At 41.0% G+C, this 13,259-nt stretch overlaps 1 protein-coding gene across 5 annotated transcripts in view; it reads left to right on the top strand.

Moving 5' to 3' along the window:
• The window catches only part of SORCS1 (sortilin related VPS10 domain containing receptor 1), a 581,948-nt gene that overhangs the window by 428,062 nt on the left and 140,627 nt on the right, over positions 1-13,259 (top strand). For all 5 annotated transcript variants that reach the window (XM_061162594.1, XM_061162593.1, XM_061162595.1 and 2 more), the window contains exons 7-8: positions 6,917-7,035; positions 9,910-9,999. In XM_061162594.1, coding sequence (XP_061018577.1) covers positions 6,917-7,035; positions 9,910-9,999 — 209 coding nt within the window. The remainder of the gene's footprint in view (positions 1-6,916; positions 7,036-9,909; positions 10,000-13,259) is intronic.

The raw sequence follows: 13,259 nt of genomic DNA, 5'->3' as shown, positions 1-13,259 counted from the left end.
TTCCATTGGTGTGCCCATCATCATCTCTACACCAGTAGTTGTCCCTCTGTGAGTCAGTCAACAGTAAAATAGTCTCCGTCTAGAGCCCAGGAGGGCACAATAGGTCTACAGCTTTGTATGACCCAAAGTAAAATAAAAGCAGCGTCACAGGAGAAATCCCCACACAGAGTAAGTCCTCTGTGGAGAGGATTGAAGATTAGACATCCGTCACCTGGGGGCCCACACACCTGCCCCTGAACTCCTCATAATGCACTCCCCCACTGCATTATCCTTGGTGAGGGGCTTTCTGTGTTTCTACAAAATTATTCTGCCCTATTGTTTTCTCTCATGTCCCCAGTTCCTAGCCCCATGCTTGACAAAAATAATGTATGATTCCAGAACTTTCTGTGTAGTAATCATGGCCTCCTGAATATCCAAAGACTAACAGTACAAGACAGCATTTAGAAAGTCACACTGGGCTGAAATCAGGAGATTGCCTGGAAGAAAGCAATGCCACAGGTTCATCATGCCAGAGGACATTTGATCCAAGTTTGTAATTTTCACAGAAATTTCTTGTCCTCAATATAGTCTTTCAGGGGTCAATGCTGGAGTCTCACTTTTGAAGCTCTCCATTTCTAACTGGTATATGCCAGAGGGTTCTAGATCCAGTTGGGAATGAAGTTTCTATGAGCACAAGATTGTTGACACACCTGTATGTCTGTGTGTGTGTGTATGTGTGTGTGTGTGTGTGTTTTGGGAGGAAACATTTAATAGGAACATTCTAAAACAAACAATAGGACTATAGAAAGGGCGAAATAAAAATTTACAAACAGGTTATGGGCTTTAAAAACTATTCTGCTTTAAGTTGAAAATTAATGGGGGATGGGAGAAAGTTTTAAAGTGTTTATGCTTACCAGCTTGGTTTATGGTTTTATCTAAGACTAAAGTTTTGCAATATTAAACTGTTGGCCCTAAGCTTTGAGTTCTTCATCTGTAAAAGGTACCTTACTCTGGATTTTTTCCAAACTTTAAAAGAGAATAAGCACATGATGCACTCAGCACAGTTCCTGACCCAGAGGAGTGGTGGCTCTGGTGGTTTTGGAGGTTAATGCCACTGTTGCTATCAGTGGAGCCATTCTTGGGAGGAGAGATCTGCCTGAGCCTCAGGAAAAGCTCCACAGAAGGCAGCTCAGGAAGTGTTAGGAGAAGATCACAGGAAAGGAAGAGGCAGTTCAAGCCCCGGGAGGGAGCTCTCTGAATGAACATGGAGTGTCAGTCAGCAATGCAAATGCTGTTTAGAAAAGGCAGAAACCCCGGAGACACAGACTTGCCAGCAGCATCATAGAGTTTTGATTGCTTGGGCAAGACTGAGAAGGAAACAGGTCCCAGTGGGTAAAGGATGGTAAAGACCTTCAGATCTTTAAGTCAATAGCCTGATTTTTACCATCCTCCTTTGATTCTAAAATTCTAAGAACCTTCATCTTATAGAGAAAAAGTCTGAAGCCTTGTCTGGTAAATGACCTTCTCGGAGACACACAGCATGTGAAGAGAGAGGGACAGCGCTCAGAGCTAGCCCTTCACCCCAAGGGGAGGGAGACCCTGACGTGGCCGCAGGCCGGCCAGCCTGCATGCCAGGCGGCGGGGTGACTTCTGGGTCATCTCAGACCCGAGTTACCGTCCAGTTCTGCCCTGACCACTACCTGCATAGAATACTTATTTAGTTACACTGGGAGAATGCTTCTTCATGGTGCTTTAAAACATTACACAAATAAATTACCCCAAATCAAAACATGACTATAAAGAAAACTATTGTCTCAGGTAGAAATGTCTATAGTACTTTACAGTCGGTTCCCTTGAGACCCAGTGAGCATACTGGTGATGAAAGCTGGGGATGGGGGACTTTGATCACAACCCCAGCTCCCACTGTGTGAGCCCAGTCCAGCCTGACCCTGGACTGAATGCGTTTCCCGACTGTGGTTTTTAGCTCTCACAACTGCTAGCAAGATGGCTCCTGCTTATACCCATTTTACAGACCGGAGCAGTAAAATGATTTGCTTTAGGTTTACCAAGCTAAGCCTGCATTTAAGCCGCTATACCCCTGCTCCAAGTCTGGCCTTTAAAAAGCAGCTTCCCTTCTTTAGAGCAGCGCTGATCTGGGGGCATGGAAATTGCATTATGCCAAGCAGCAGCTGTTGCAGAGAGTGAGCGTGCTTAGAAAGAGCAGCACAGTGTCCTAATTACCTGCGGCAAGGAAAACATCTGTGTGGGAAAAGTAATGAAATTAATTCTAAAGTCTAGCGGTTGCCTACATTAATTGACGTTAATTAATGCCAAATTACAAGACACCTCCTATGGAATCGCATAATACACTCACCAGAATTGAATATGGAAAGAGTTCATCACACTTAATGCTATTACAGCAAGCCCCAAGGGGAATAGGAGTGATTGGTCCCTCATTATGAAGTGCAGCCAATTTCTTTTTGTTTCCATTAGGAGGGGAAGGAGAACAAAGCAGGAGCACTTTACCACCGGCAGGCGGTTGGGAATTGATCGGTTCCCCTTCAGCTTGTAGATTTCACTTTGAGCCACTCTGAGCAAGACATGGTTTCAAGACCTCTTTCTGGAGCTTTTCCTGGGTCCTTTGGTTGTACATTTTAAAATTCTCAGCACACGAACAGCTCGTTGAACAGGTCTGCCTCACTGTGTGGCATGGGGAGTGGAGAGGGATAGAACAAGCAAAGGAGCTAGAGACGATTCTCTAATTCTTATGAATAGGATCCCACAAGCCCACCATCACCCTTGGCCGCCTTCCCTGGCTGAGAAGTGCTGACCAGAGATTTGCATGCCAGTTGGTTGTCTGCTTCTCTCATAGCACTGCCTCTGTACTAGCATTGACGTCTCGTATATATCTATTATTCATTTTCCCCATGCAAACATACATATGTAGATATCTATATATACCACTTGCACAAAATCATGTCCATATGCACATATTTTGGTAACCTACTTTTTAAAAACTTTTATTTTGGAATAATTTTAGATAAACAGAGAAGTTACCAAGATAGTGCAAGCTTTAACCAGCATGCCTTAATGCGAACATCTTATACAACCATGATCTATTTTTCAAAGCTAAGAAATTAACAGCGATACATTATTAGTTGGTAACTATTTTATTATATAAAATGTATTAAGAATTTCTGTAAATCCTCATATAAGGATTCATAACAAGCTATGCATGTTCTACAATCTGTTTAGCTGTGCCTCAACTGTTGGCCATTGTGTTTTCTCTTACCTTTTTAAATTATTAACAACACTATGATGAATATCAAAGTAACTAAATCTTTGCATGATTCATTGATTATTTCTTCAAGTCAAATTCTCAGAAATGAACTCAAAGTCAAAAGAGATTTTAATAGATGTTGATCCTTATTGCCAATTACCTCATGAAAACATAAACGTACAGTTGTTTTTTCTTTCTTCTTTCTCTCTCTCTCTTTTTTTTTTTTTTCTTGTATCTAGGTTTGTCCATTGATAATTTGAAGCCAAAACATACTTAACAAAAATTGGCCCCAAACTTGCCAGGGTTTTTCATGCAATGTAGTGGGAATAAACCAGACTTGGAGTCTGGCCAACCCAGTTTGAAAATCCATACTGCCCTTTCTATAATCTCCCGGAGCTTCATTCTCTTTACCTGCAAAAATCAGTTGATAAATTATATGCCATAGTATTGTGATGATTAAGTATACCAAATGAATGTGAACATGCTTTAGAATACTTGGCACATAAATGCACAACAAATATTAGTTTCCCTATTCTTTTAATTTCTCCCCAAATCCCTCAGATTCATAATTTCCATATAGTTAAGTTATAAATATAAAGAGTTTATTTTTATGTTTTCCATCTTATGTTTGTTCAGGGACCTTTGAAGAGAAAGTTGAAGTCTTAAGAAAGAAATTATTAGACAACACTACAAATAAAACAAGCACAGTGTACTCATCAAGAAATCCCCATGAGGTGGCAGTCTTAGGAATTCTAATTGGAAAGTTGTATTTGTAATTTGAAGCCCGAGACTTCCTCAGTCAGAACCTCTAATTCAGATTGTTTTCATTCATTATCTCACGTAACAAGAAGCATGAGAAAGGGCAGCTCTGGGTTCAGTACAATCAGAGGCTCAGTGATGTCATCAGGGAAGGGGCCCTTTCCATCTCTTTGTCATATTCATTATGGAAGCTCCACTGTAAGATTCCTCCATGCACAGGAAGGCTAGAGAACTTCCAGACATCATGTTGACACAGTGTTGTATGGGGGCAGAAGAAGGTCTTCTGCTATGCCTCCCTGTAGCCCCTTACAACTTCTTATTTACTAGAATTGGATTAAAAAGGCCTCTCCTAAAGCAAATGATGGTAGGTGGAGTAGGAAGACTTGAAGTAAACACAGACCCAAGAGAATTATTCCCTGCATATCAGAGCTTCTGAGTGACATGGGAGAAAGATGAGCCAGCAGGTCCATATTGGCTTTTCTGGCAAAGAGGTAGGGAGGAATGAGTATTGGACCGGTCACCAATAGTAATCAATAGTGAAATATAACTGGAATACTCAAATTCAGTTTTTTAAAGTACCTACAATGTGCCCCAACATGATCTAATCATTGTGAAAGGTTGCAGAAGAGAAAAATAGGAACATTATAGTTTTTGTACAACTTCTGAGTTTCAAAACATTTAGCATATATATTATTTCAGTTAATTCTTAGAACCAAGCTATGAGATAGTTGACACTGGCATCCTCATTTGAGAAAGGACAGTGATGACACTCAGGGAGGTGAAGTGGTGTTCTCTGAGCAATGCAACTAGGAAGTGACCACAGCAGAACTCAAACCCAGGTCTCATAGATGCCAGTCTCCTTTTCTGTGATCCTGAGCTGCCTTCTAAAAGGCAGAAGACAACTGAAAGCTCTGCAAGGGTCTGATAGGGTATGGAATGGTGAGGTAAAGATTTTGTGTCCCATGAAGAGAAGTGTTCTGGGAAGAAATGAATCCCAGAAATTCCCTTCAGAGATGAAGATCATGAATTATGTCCTAAAATGAAACTATTAATATAAGAATGTCTAAAAATTAGGTGGGGAAGGGAGAGTAGACGTCTTTTCTTTAGTCGTTCTTTGGAGGACTAGATGGGTTAAAATATATACTTGAGAGCTATTTCCATCCCCACACATGGCAGCAGGATAAAGGAAGCCTGGGTAAGCTCTGCTCCTTCCCTCTCCTTAGAGCTTATCAGCAACTGTCAGCCATTGGTCAGTTGGAGCAAATGTGCATTTCGCCCCCTAGTGGCCCTGCTTGTAGAGTACAGGTTTGCCCAGGTTCTTTAAGTGAAAGTAGTGCTAGAAATTTCCTTCAGGGAAGTCATCAGTGAATCCTTATATCCAACTCAGAGTACAGTTGCCTACCCCCATTTCATGTATATAATCATGTCCTTATTTCCTCACTTGGAAGAGTATTTGTTCATACATCTTTGCATGTCCTAAAATCAAACTCACCCATTCATTAAACATCAAAAAAAGGTAAAATAATTTCCTTTTTTGTTAAAAAAGATATATTCCAGTAAGGTGGCATGTTCCAGAAAATATTTCTTTATTATGTACTATGTGCTGATTTGATTCATACTTAGATTGTGATAAGTTCCATGAAGGGAATTAACAGGATGGAGTGTTATTGAAAAGCCATCACAGGAGACCCCCAGAAATAACAGTAAGCTGAAATCTAGACCTTTTTTAGAGAACAACCTGGGCAGACGCCTTTAGGACAGAGGGGATACAAATGTAAAGCCTCTTAAGTGGGAGGAAATTTGGCCAAATTTCTAAACATATTTTAGGTCAGATTAGAAGAATCAGCCCGAGAGAAGAGAAGTGTGAGGGGAGGTTGGCGCAGGACTGACGGAAGGTTTGAATGTATTCGGGAGTTCTGCAAAGGGAGTTCTGAGTGACGTCTGATTCGCAGAGAGGGCAGAACAGCTGTGGCTGCAGAACAGAGACAGCCTCCCTGGTACAATATATTAATACTGTCAGCAGCAGGGGTCAGATCTGTTAAGAGTCATTTTTACTGATATGTTTATCACCTGCCCTAGGCTCAGGTGAGGGCTTTCCTGGTAGCGCAGACGGTAAAGCGTCTGCCTACAATGCGGGAGACCTGGGTTTGATCCCTGGGTTGGGAAGATCCCCTGGCGAAGGAAATGGCAACCCACTCCAGTACTCTTGCCTGGAGAATCCCATGGACAGAGGAGCCTGGTGGGCTACAGTCTGTGGGGTCGCAAAGAGTCAGACACGACTGAGCGACTTCACTTTCACTTTCTTTCTCTTCTAGTCTCAGGTGAGAGGCAGGGCCTTAGTTTACTCAACTATAAAATGAGAGCAATGTTTTTGAGTAGGGAAGCTCTTCTCAATTCTGTTTTATTTCCAATTAGTAATAGAAGAAAAACCTTTATCTTGACATAGGGCCTTATTGTTTATACCAGTGCACTTCTAGCATGAGATGACCAATGATTGCACATGTATTTGTGTGTTTCCCTGTTTATCAAAGATCAGAGTATGGAGGTGAATCCTATTAACCAGAAAAATAACTAAGAAGGCACAAGTATTATTGCCAGCTTTTGAATTTGCTTTTTTTCATTTTGGTTTGCAAGGAAAAAAATTTAGTTAATAGAATTTAGTATTCTAGGATGACGAGAGTTGGTGGAGGCACTGGGAAATAGTGGTCGTGGTGTTGTTAGCGAGTGAGTAAAATAATCATGAAAATTTAAACAATAATAATAACAACAGTAATGTAGTTAATAGAGAACGTGAGGTTTGTTGAAAGAATTGCAGATAGCAAGAGAAACAGAAAATGGCTACTCTGACTCTATCTCTGTGTGTATATCACCCCACCCCCATTTTTCTGTTTTTTTCAGATTCACAGTACCTAACATGCCGAATGCAGAACTGCACAGAGGCCAACAGAAATAAACCTTTCCCAGGCTACATCGACCCAGACTCTCTGATTGTCCAGGATGATTACGTGTTTGTTCAGGTATGAAAGATCCGCTTCCGCTGATTGTTTCAAAGACATTTCCCTTCCCTGCTTCTAATGCAGCCCCTTCACCTGCTTGCCCTCCCTGAAGAACGAGAAAGAAGCAAAGGCATTCTTTTTTTTAACAAAAGGAACATTACCAAGTTGAAGCTTCTATACTAACAGAATAGCAATTCCTTCTATTGCCTGTGAATTTGAAGTTATTGCTTCTTAGTGAAAGAATTCAGAGATAAAGTAATTGGTAAGAAGTGGATGTATTTGGAGAGAAACACAGTCCATAGACAGAGTGTGGGCCATCTCAGAGGGTGCCTGAGAGTTTAGAAGTACGGCGCAGTTAGTTTTTGCAGCCTGGGTAATTTCATAAGCTAATCAGAGGGAGGATTATTCCAATTATTTGGGGGAAGAGGCAGGCATTTCCAGGAATTGGGCCACCACCCACTTTTTGGCTTTTCATGGTTGCCCTTGGAACTGTCATGGCGCTGGTTGATGTGTCTTTTCGCGTGCTAATGTATTACAGTGAGTGTATAACGTGACTCACAGTGCCTTGGAAACAGAATCTTCCCTCCATCTTGGACCCAGTTGGTTCTAATCAGTCTTTGTCATGTCCTATGACGTGTCATTCTTTTAAAGGTTGTGCCCTCTTTCCTCCTGTTTCACTTCCTTGGGGCAGTGTCTGAAGGATATGTCAAAACGGGGTCCTGGGGACGTTGCTCTGAATGTCAATGTCTATTGACATTGCATTCATCCTCGTCACATCACCTGCATTCCAAAGAGGCTCCCTTCAGTCATCAATAGGACTGAACAGATATGTCAGTCTCTTCCTAGAGCAGGCAGCCAACAAGCCTCCTCTTCAGAACCTGCCTTAAAAATAGAGAGCCAGGTGGTAACAAGCTGTGGGGTGGCTGGAGGTGGTGGGAGGCAGAGCCAGTAATCAGCCATTATTGTCAGGCACTGCTGTGATTAGGATCAAGAGAATTTAGATGAGAAATTCAGGCGGGTTTTTCACCTCCAGAGAGAGTGGAGAACAATTTGAGAAACAGGGTTCAGGAGCAATTAAAAGAGAGAAGGAACAAGTATCCTTTGTTTCTTTTTGCAGTTAATAAAACTTTAAACTTGTTTGGACGAAGCACTTAAAAACTCAGTTGTTGCTTTTCATGTTAAAATTGACAAAGGTACTATTACTAAATAGTTTATATATATATATATATATATATATATATATATATAAAATACACATACATGCAATTTCACTATGATTGAGACATTCTAGACACTACTATATTTACTTGGGCAAGAAATTATAATTTAGAATATTTGATCCCATATATTGAAAAGCAAATGGTCAAATTCCTTATGTACTTTTAAACTATTTCACAATTACACTCACACACACACACTTCCTTTTTTCTTCAGGAAAATAAGTAATGAGCACTCTGATAACTTCAGCATCAAATTATCAAGTGACATTAAAATGGAAAATGGTTACCCATATTGGTTCTATATCTAATTCATTTCTCCATCACTGTTGCTTCCAGGGACCTTTCCTGTTTTCTATTAACAGTTTATAATCCACATATAAGACTTACAAATGAAAAATCAAGTGTGCCTTTAGAGTTTTATATATATTTTTACCCAGGCCACTATGAATATATAACCCATTGCTAGGACTAAAAGAGAGCTGGCCACATCATGGTGAATATGTTAACTTTCCAGTCACATTTTTATGTGTCTGATGAAAATTCACCCAGAGCATTTGTTGACATTCTGAGTATGCAAAGCAACTGACTTCAAACTCCAGGTGTTTATATGAGTTAGGAGTGGCAACAGAAATCCAGAGAAACTGAGAGTGAAATGGTGGTTTTCAGAGGCTAGGGAAATGGGGAGATGCTGGTCAAAGGGTACACATGTCTAGCTATAAGTTCTGGCGATGTAGTATACAGCATGGTGGCTATATTGTATTATACAGTTAAAATTATTAAGAGAATGAGTCTGAAATGTTATCAACATACACACAGACACACACACACACATAATCTTAATTAGATGAAGGTGATTGCTAACCTTATATGTGGTAAACATTTCATAATATATATGCATCAAATCATCATATTGTACACTTTAAACCTGCATATGTTATGTGTCAATAATAGCTTATTAAAGGGGGATTAAGGGAGAGTTTGGCAGTGTACCCCTGACCCCCCACACCTCATGGTGCTCAGCTGAGGGTGACCACACCACTCCTCCCCCTCCCTCAGACCCACAGGGCTCTTTGGGCTGTACATCCCGGGCGGACCTGGGGCAGTAGCTCACCATTTTCTTCTGGGAGGGAGAGATCGAGAATGATTTAGAACCATGATCCTGGCTTGGCCTTGCGTCTATCACGTCAGCAGCACTGCTGTGTGTGGGACAGGCGCACAGCCAATGGTGTGGCTGCATGAAACTGGAATTCAGTGCCCAGACTGTGGGCTCCGGTCCTGCCACTGTGTGACCTGGCCCGTTCCCTTTTGGTATGGCACAAGGATCTGCTTGTGTGGTCACAGTCTTGGGGCTAGGGAGAGGTGGGCTGCTGAGGGGCTCTGATCCAATATACCCTCAGGCTTGCGTCAGTTAAAAGAAAAGTAACCAAAGTTCTTTCCTGACTTCTGAGCCACAGGGCAAGTCAAAGAATTGTATTTCTGTCAAGGGGGTTCAGTTTGGGGCTCTGACCAACTCACGTAGACCGAGTTGTTTTGAAATGGAGCGCCAGTGCTTTCCGCTTGCCCACAGTAGTCACTCACCTGTTGTGTTGGTAGCTACCCCTTCCGCCCAGGGACTGTTCTGTGACCTGTAACTGTGGCAGTGACCCCTTTCACAACCTTTGTGTTCACGTTGCAGCTGACATCAGGGGGACGGCCACATTACTACGTGTCCTACCGAAGGAATGCGTTTGCCCAGATGAAGCTCCCCAAGTATGCTTTGCCCAAGGTATGGCCTGAATCACCTTCTCTATTTCTATTCTTTTTCCCAAGGACCCTTTCAGTCTCTTGTAGTTATTATTATTTTTTTTTAACCCCCCATCTCCATTTCTCAGATTCACTTACATTCTTTTTTGTCCATCTCAGTATCTTCCTTTCTGTCTCAGTGGTCCCTCCCATTCATACCCCTCTTTTCCTCTCTCTTGCTCTGATTCTTTGGAATCCTTACTACAGGGACATCTGAGTAAGCTGATAACTGATTTGCTTTTGCTTGTCAAGTGGTATGTATTGGTTTTTAGCAAAACAGAAACTATGCTTTGGACACACGGTATATCAGAGCAACAGGTATGATACATATATATTCTGATCTGTTATTATTTATGAAGTGATACAGCCACTGTATCACAGATACAGTGATACAGCTTCTGACCTTTGCTTTCCCTCCCAGTGGAACTTATGAGACTAGTTGTCTTTAGGGTTCAGCGGCACAGCTAATTTTTTAAATGTTCCCCAAAACGTATTCCTTTGAAAACAGAGGCAGCGAAGAGACTCCCAACAGCTAACATCCCCAGGCTTTCTCTCCAGAAACACTGAAGAACTGTGTTAATATGGAGCGCCACCTAGTGGAAGTGAGACTTACTCAGGCGCTCAAAGTTGTGGATTTGCGGTCTTGTTGCCACTGTGATGTATTTTAAGTGGCCATAAATTGTTAATGCACCGTGCCCTTCTTTCTAGCAACAACCACTGAAATGTGTCTTCATTAAAAAAATGTATTGAAGTATAGTTTATTTACAATATTATATTAGCTTCAGTTGTATAACATAGTGATTCAATATTTTTTCTAGGTTATATACTCCATTTAAAGTTGTTACAAAATGATGGGTATATTTTCTTGTACTGTATAGTATACCCTTATTTATTTTATACATAGCAGTTTATGTCTCTTAATCTCATGCCTTTATCTATCCCCTCTACCATTCCCTTTCCCCGCTGGTAACCACTATTTTGTTCTCTATGTCTGTGAGTCTGCCTTACATACATTTGTTTGTCTTATTTTTTTAGATTCCACATATAAGCTATATCAGAGAATGTGTCTTTCTCTAACTTATTTCATAAGCATAATTCTGTCTTGGTCCACCCTCGTCACAAAAGGCAAGATTTCACTCATTTTTATGGCTGAGTAATATTCCATTGTATATTGATACATATAATGGGACATATATGTGTACACACATGCATGTACACACACACACACATATTTGGGTACATTTGCCTTTTTTAATTAGTGTTTTGTTTTCTTTGACTATATACCCAGCAGTGAAATTGGTGGATCATATGGTAGTTCTATTTTTAGTTTTTTGAGGAACCGCCATATTATTCTTCACAGTGACTGTGCCAATTTACATTCCCACCAACAGTATACTAGGGTTCTCTTTTCTCTGTATCCTTGCTAATCCTTTGTAGACTTTTTGATGATAGCCATTCTGACAGGTGGGTGTGTTGATCATGAAACAAGGGAGATGTATGTGGCTATAAGAAGGGGAGAGTGTAGGTTTAAATGCAGCTCAGCTTTGAAATCTTTGGTTGAACAAGGAGCATCAATGACTTCTTTTCAATTGTATTTTCATGACTCTTTGTCTTGTGTTTCTATCCCTGAGTTTGTAATATGCTCTCTTGGACCAGTACCAGCTTCCTGCCCAGGGACCCTGTGATAGATACAGCACAAGGCCACTGCAGGTCTTCTCTCCCAGGAGAGCCAGTGGCTTCTCCAGGCAGAATCCTCCTTCTTGGCCATCACTATGCCCCTAACCCTAGTGTAGTGAAAGGTGAGCTGTAAACTTCAGCCCATTAGAGATAATAACACACATTAAATTATGCTGTTAACTTCAAAAGACTATTTCCATGTGAGTAGTTACTATTTTCAGCTGCTAAGAGATTAATAACAGTGGTAATTGCCCAGAACTGTGTGCCTGTGCCTGTATATGTTTAAATGCTCCTCACTCGTGATTTAGCTTGAACTATTTTACACAAAGACAAACACAACATTGGAGCTGTGCCTTAAATGAGAATTGGGTAAAGTCAGTAAAAGAAACATTTAGTGTTGTTAAAATTTCCCTTGGTAATCTTTTAGGGAGCTCCATGAGGGAGATGATCATGTTTTCTTGGTAAGTTCAACAGAGCTGTTGGTTGCATTTGTTTTGTTTTGTTTCCCCTGAGCACTGAAATAAGTTTCTGACTTTGATTGACCAACAAATGAAGTAGTTGGCTTGCAAGATTTACACCTTTAAAAACAAGAATACACTCAATGCAGTGAGATGCTTCTGTTCAAAAGGCATGTGGGAATTGGGACCAAATCAGGAAACAGCATATCTGAACCACTCATCTCATGCTTACTTCCTCTTGGGAAGATACTTTGTGAGTGGAATAAGTTTCAGCTAAACTAAATGCTACTTGCTGCAGAATCAAGGCTAAAATATAAGTCTCTGGACTCCCAGAGCAGCATTCCTTTTGTTATACCCTTCTACTCTCAAAATAAATGAATAGATTCTATAACTAAAAGGGAGCAGCACTGCCCACCCCCCAGATTTTTATACACTGAGTAGCGTCCAAAGAAAAAGTCCCATTGATCTAAGTTGTCTCAGAAATGGTAGTTTAAAATCAAAGAAATCACTTTGGTCCCTTGACTGGAGTGTTAGGAAATGCATACTTTGCATTGCTTTTTCGTAGCCATCACACCAATCACTGTGGATGATCACTCCCAGTGGTATTGTGCCAATCTGGAAAGAGAAGTTTTACTTTGAGCCTGAATTGGCTATCTGTATCCCCCCACCCCACCCCACCCCACTGTCTCAGATGAGTGTTTTCCATTACTCAGCCTCATCTGAGGTCTGAGGATAGAATGCAGTGATTAATATAGCTTGTTCCCAGAAAAATCAGAGCTACTACAGCTAATGAATGTATTATTTGGTCCAGGTAGGTGTTTATTATTTAAGGCAAAGAGATGCCTCATTACAGTCCCATTACACCTTCAAAGAGAAGCCTCAGCTTGGTTGGGATGATCCATGGCAAAGCTGCATATGTTTCATGACCTGCTATCAAACCTTTTCCTGCTGCAGCAGAAAAGGAGAAAAGCTCCATGCTCACTGAAAGAACGGAGATAAAAGCCAGCGCTTCCATGCTCAACTTTTCTTTAGTCATCCCCTTCCATTGCGTCAGCTCTGAAAAGACTGAGGTTAACCTGAGCTGTATTAAAAAATAATAATAATACAA

This window comes from Dama dama, chromosome 15 (genome assembly GCF_033118175.1).
Source record: "Dama dama isolate Ldn47 chromosome 15, ASM3311817v1, whole genome shotgun sequence".
Lineage (NCBI taxonomy): Eukaryota > Metazoa > Chordata > Mammalia > Artiodactyla > Cervidae > Dama > Dama dama.
Note: the sequence above shows the minus strand (reverse complement) of the source record. Positions and strands in the feature narration are given on the sequence as shown.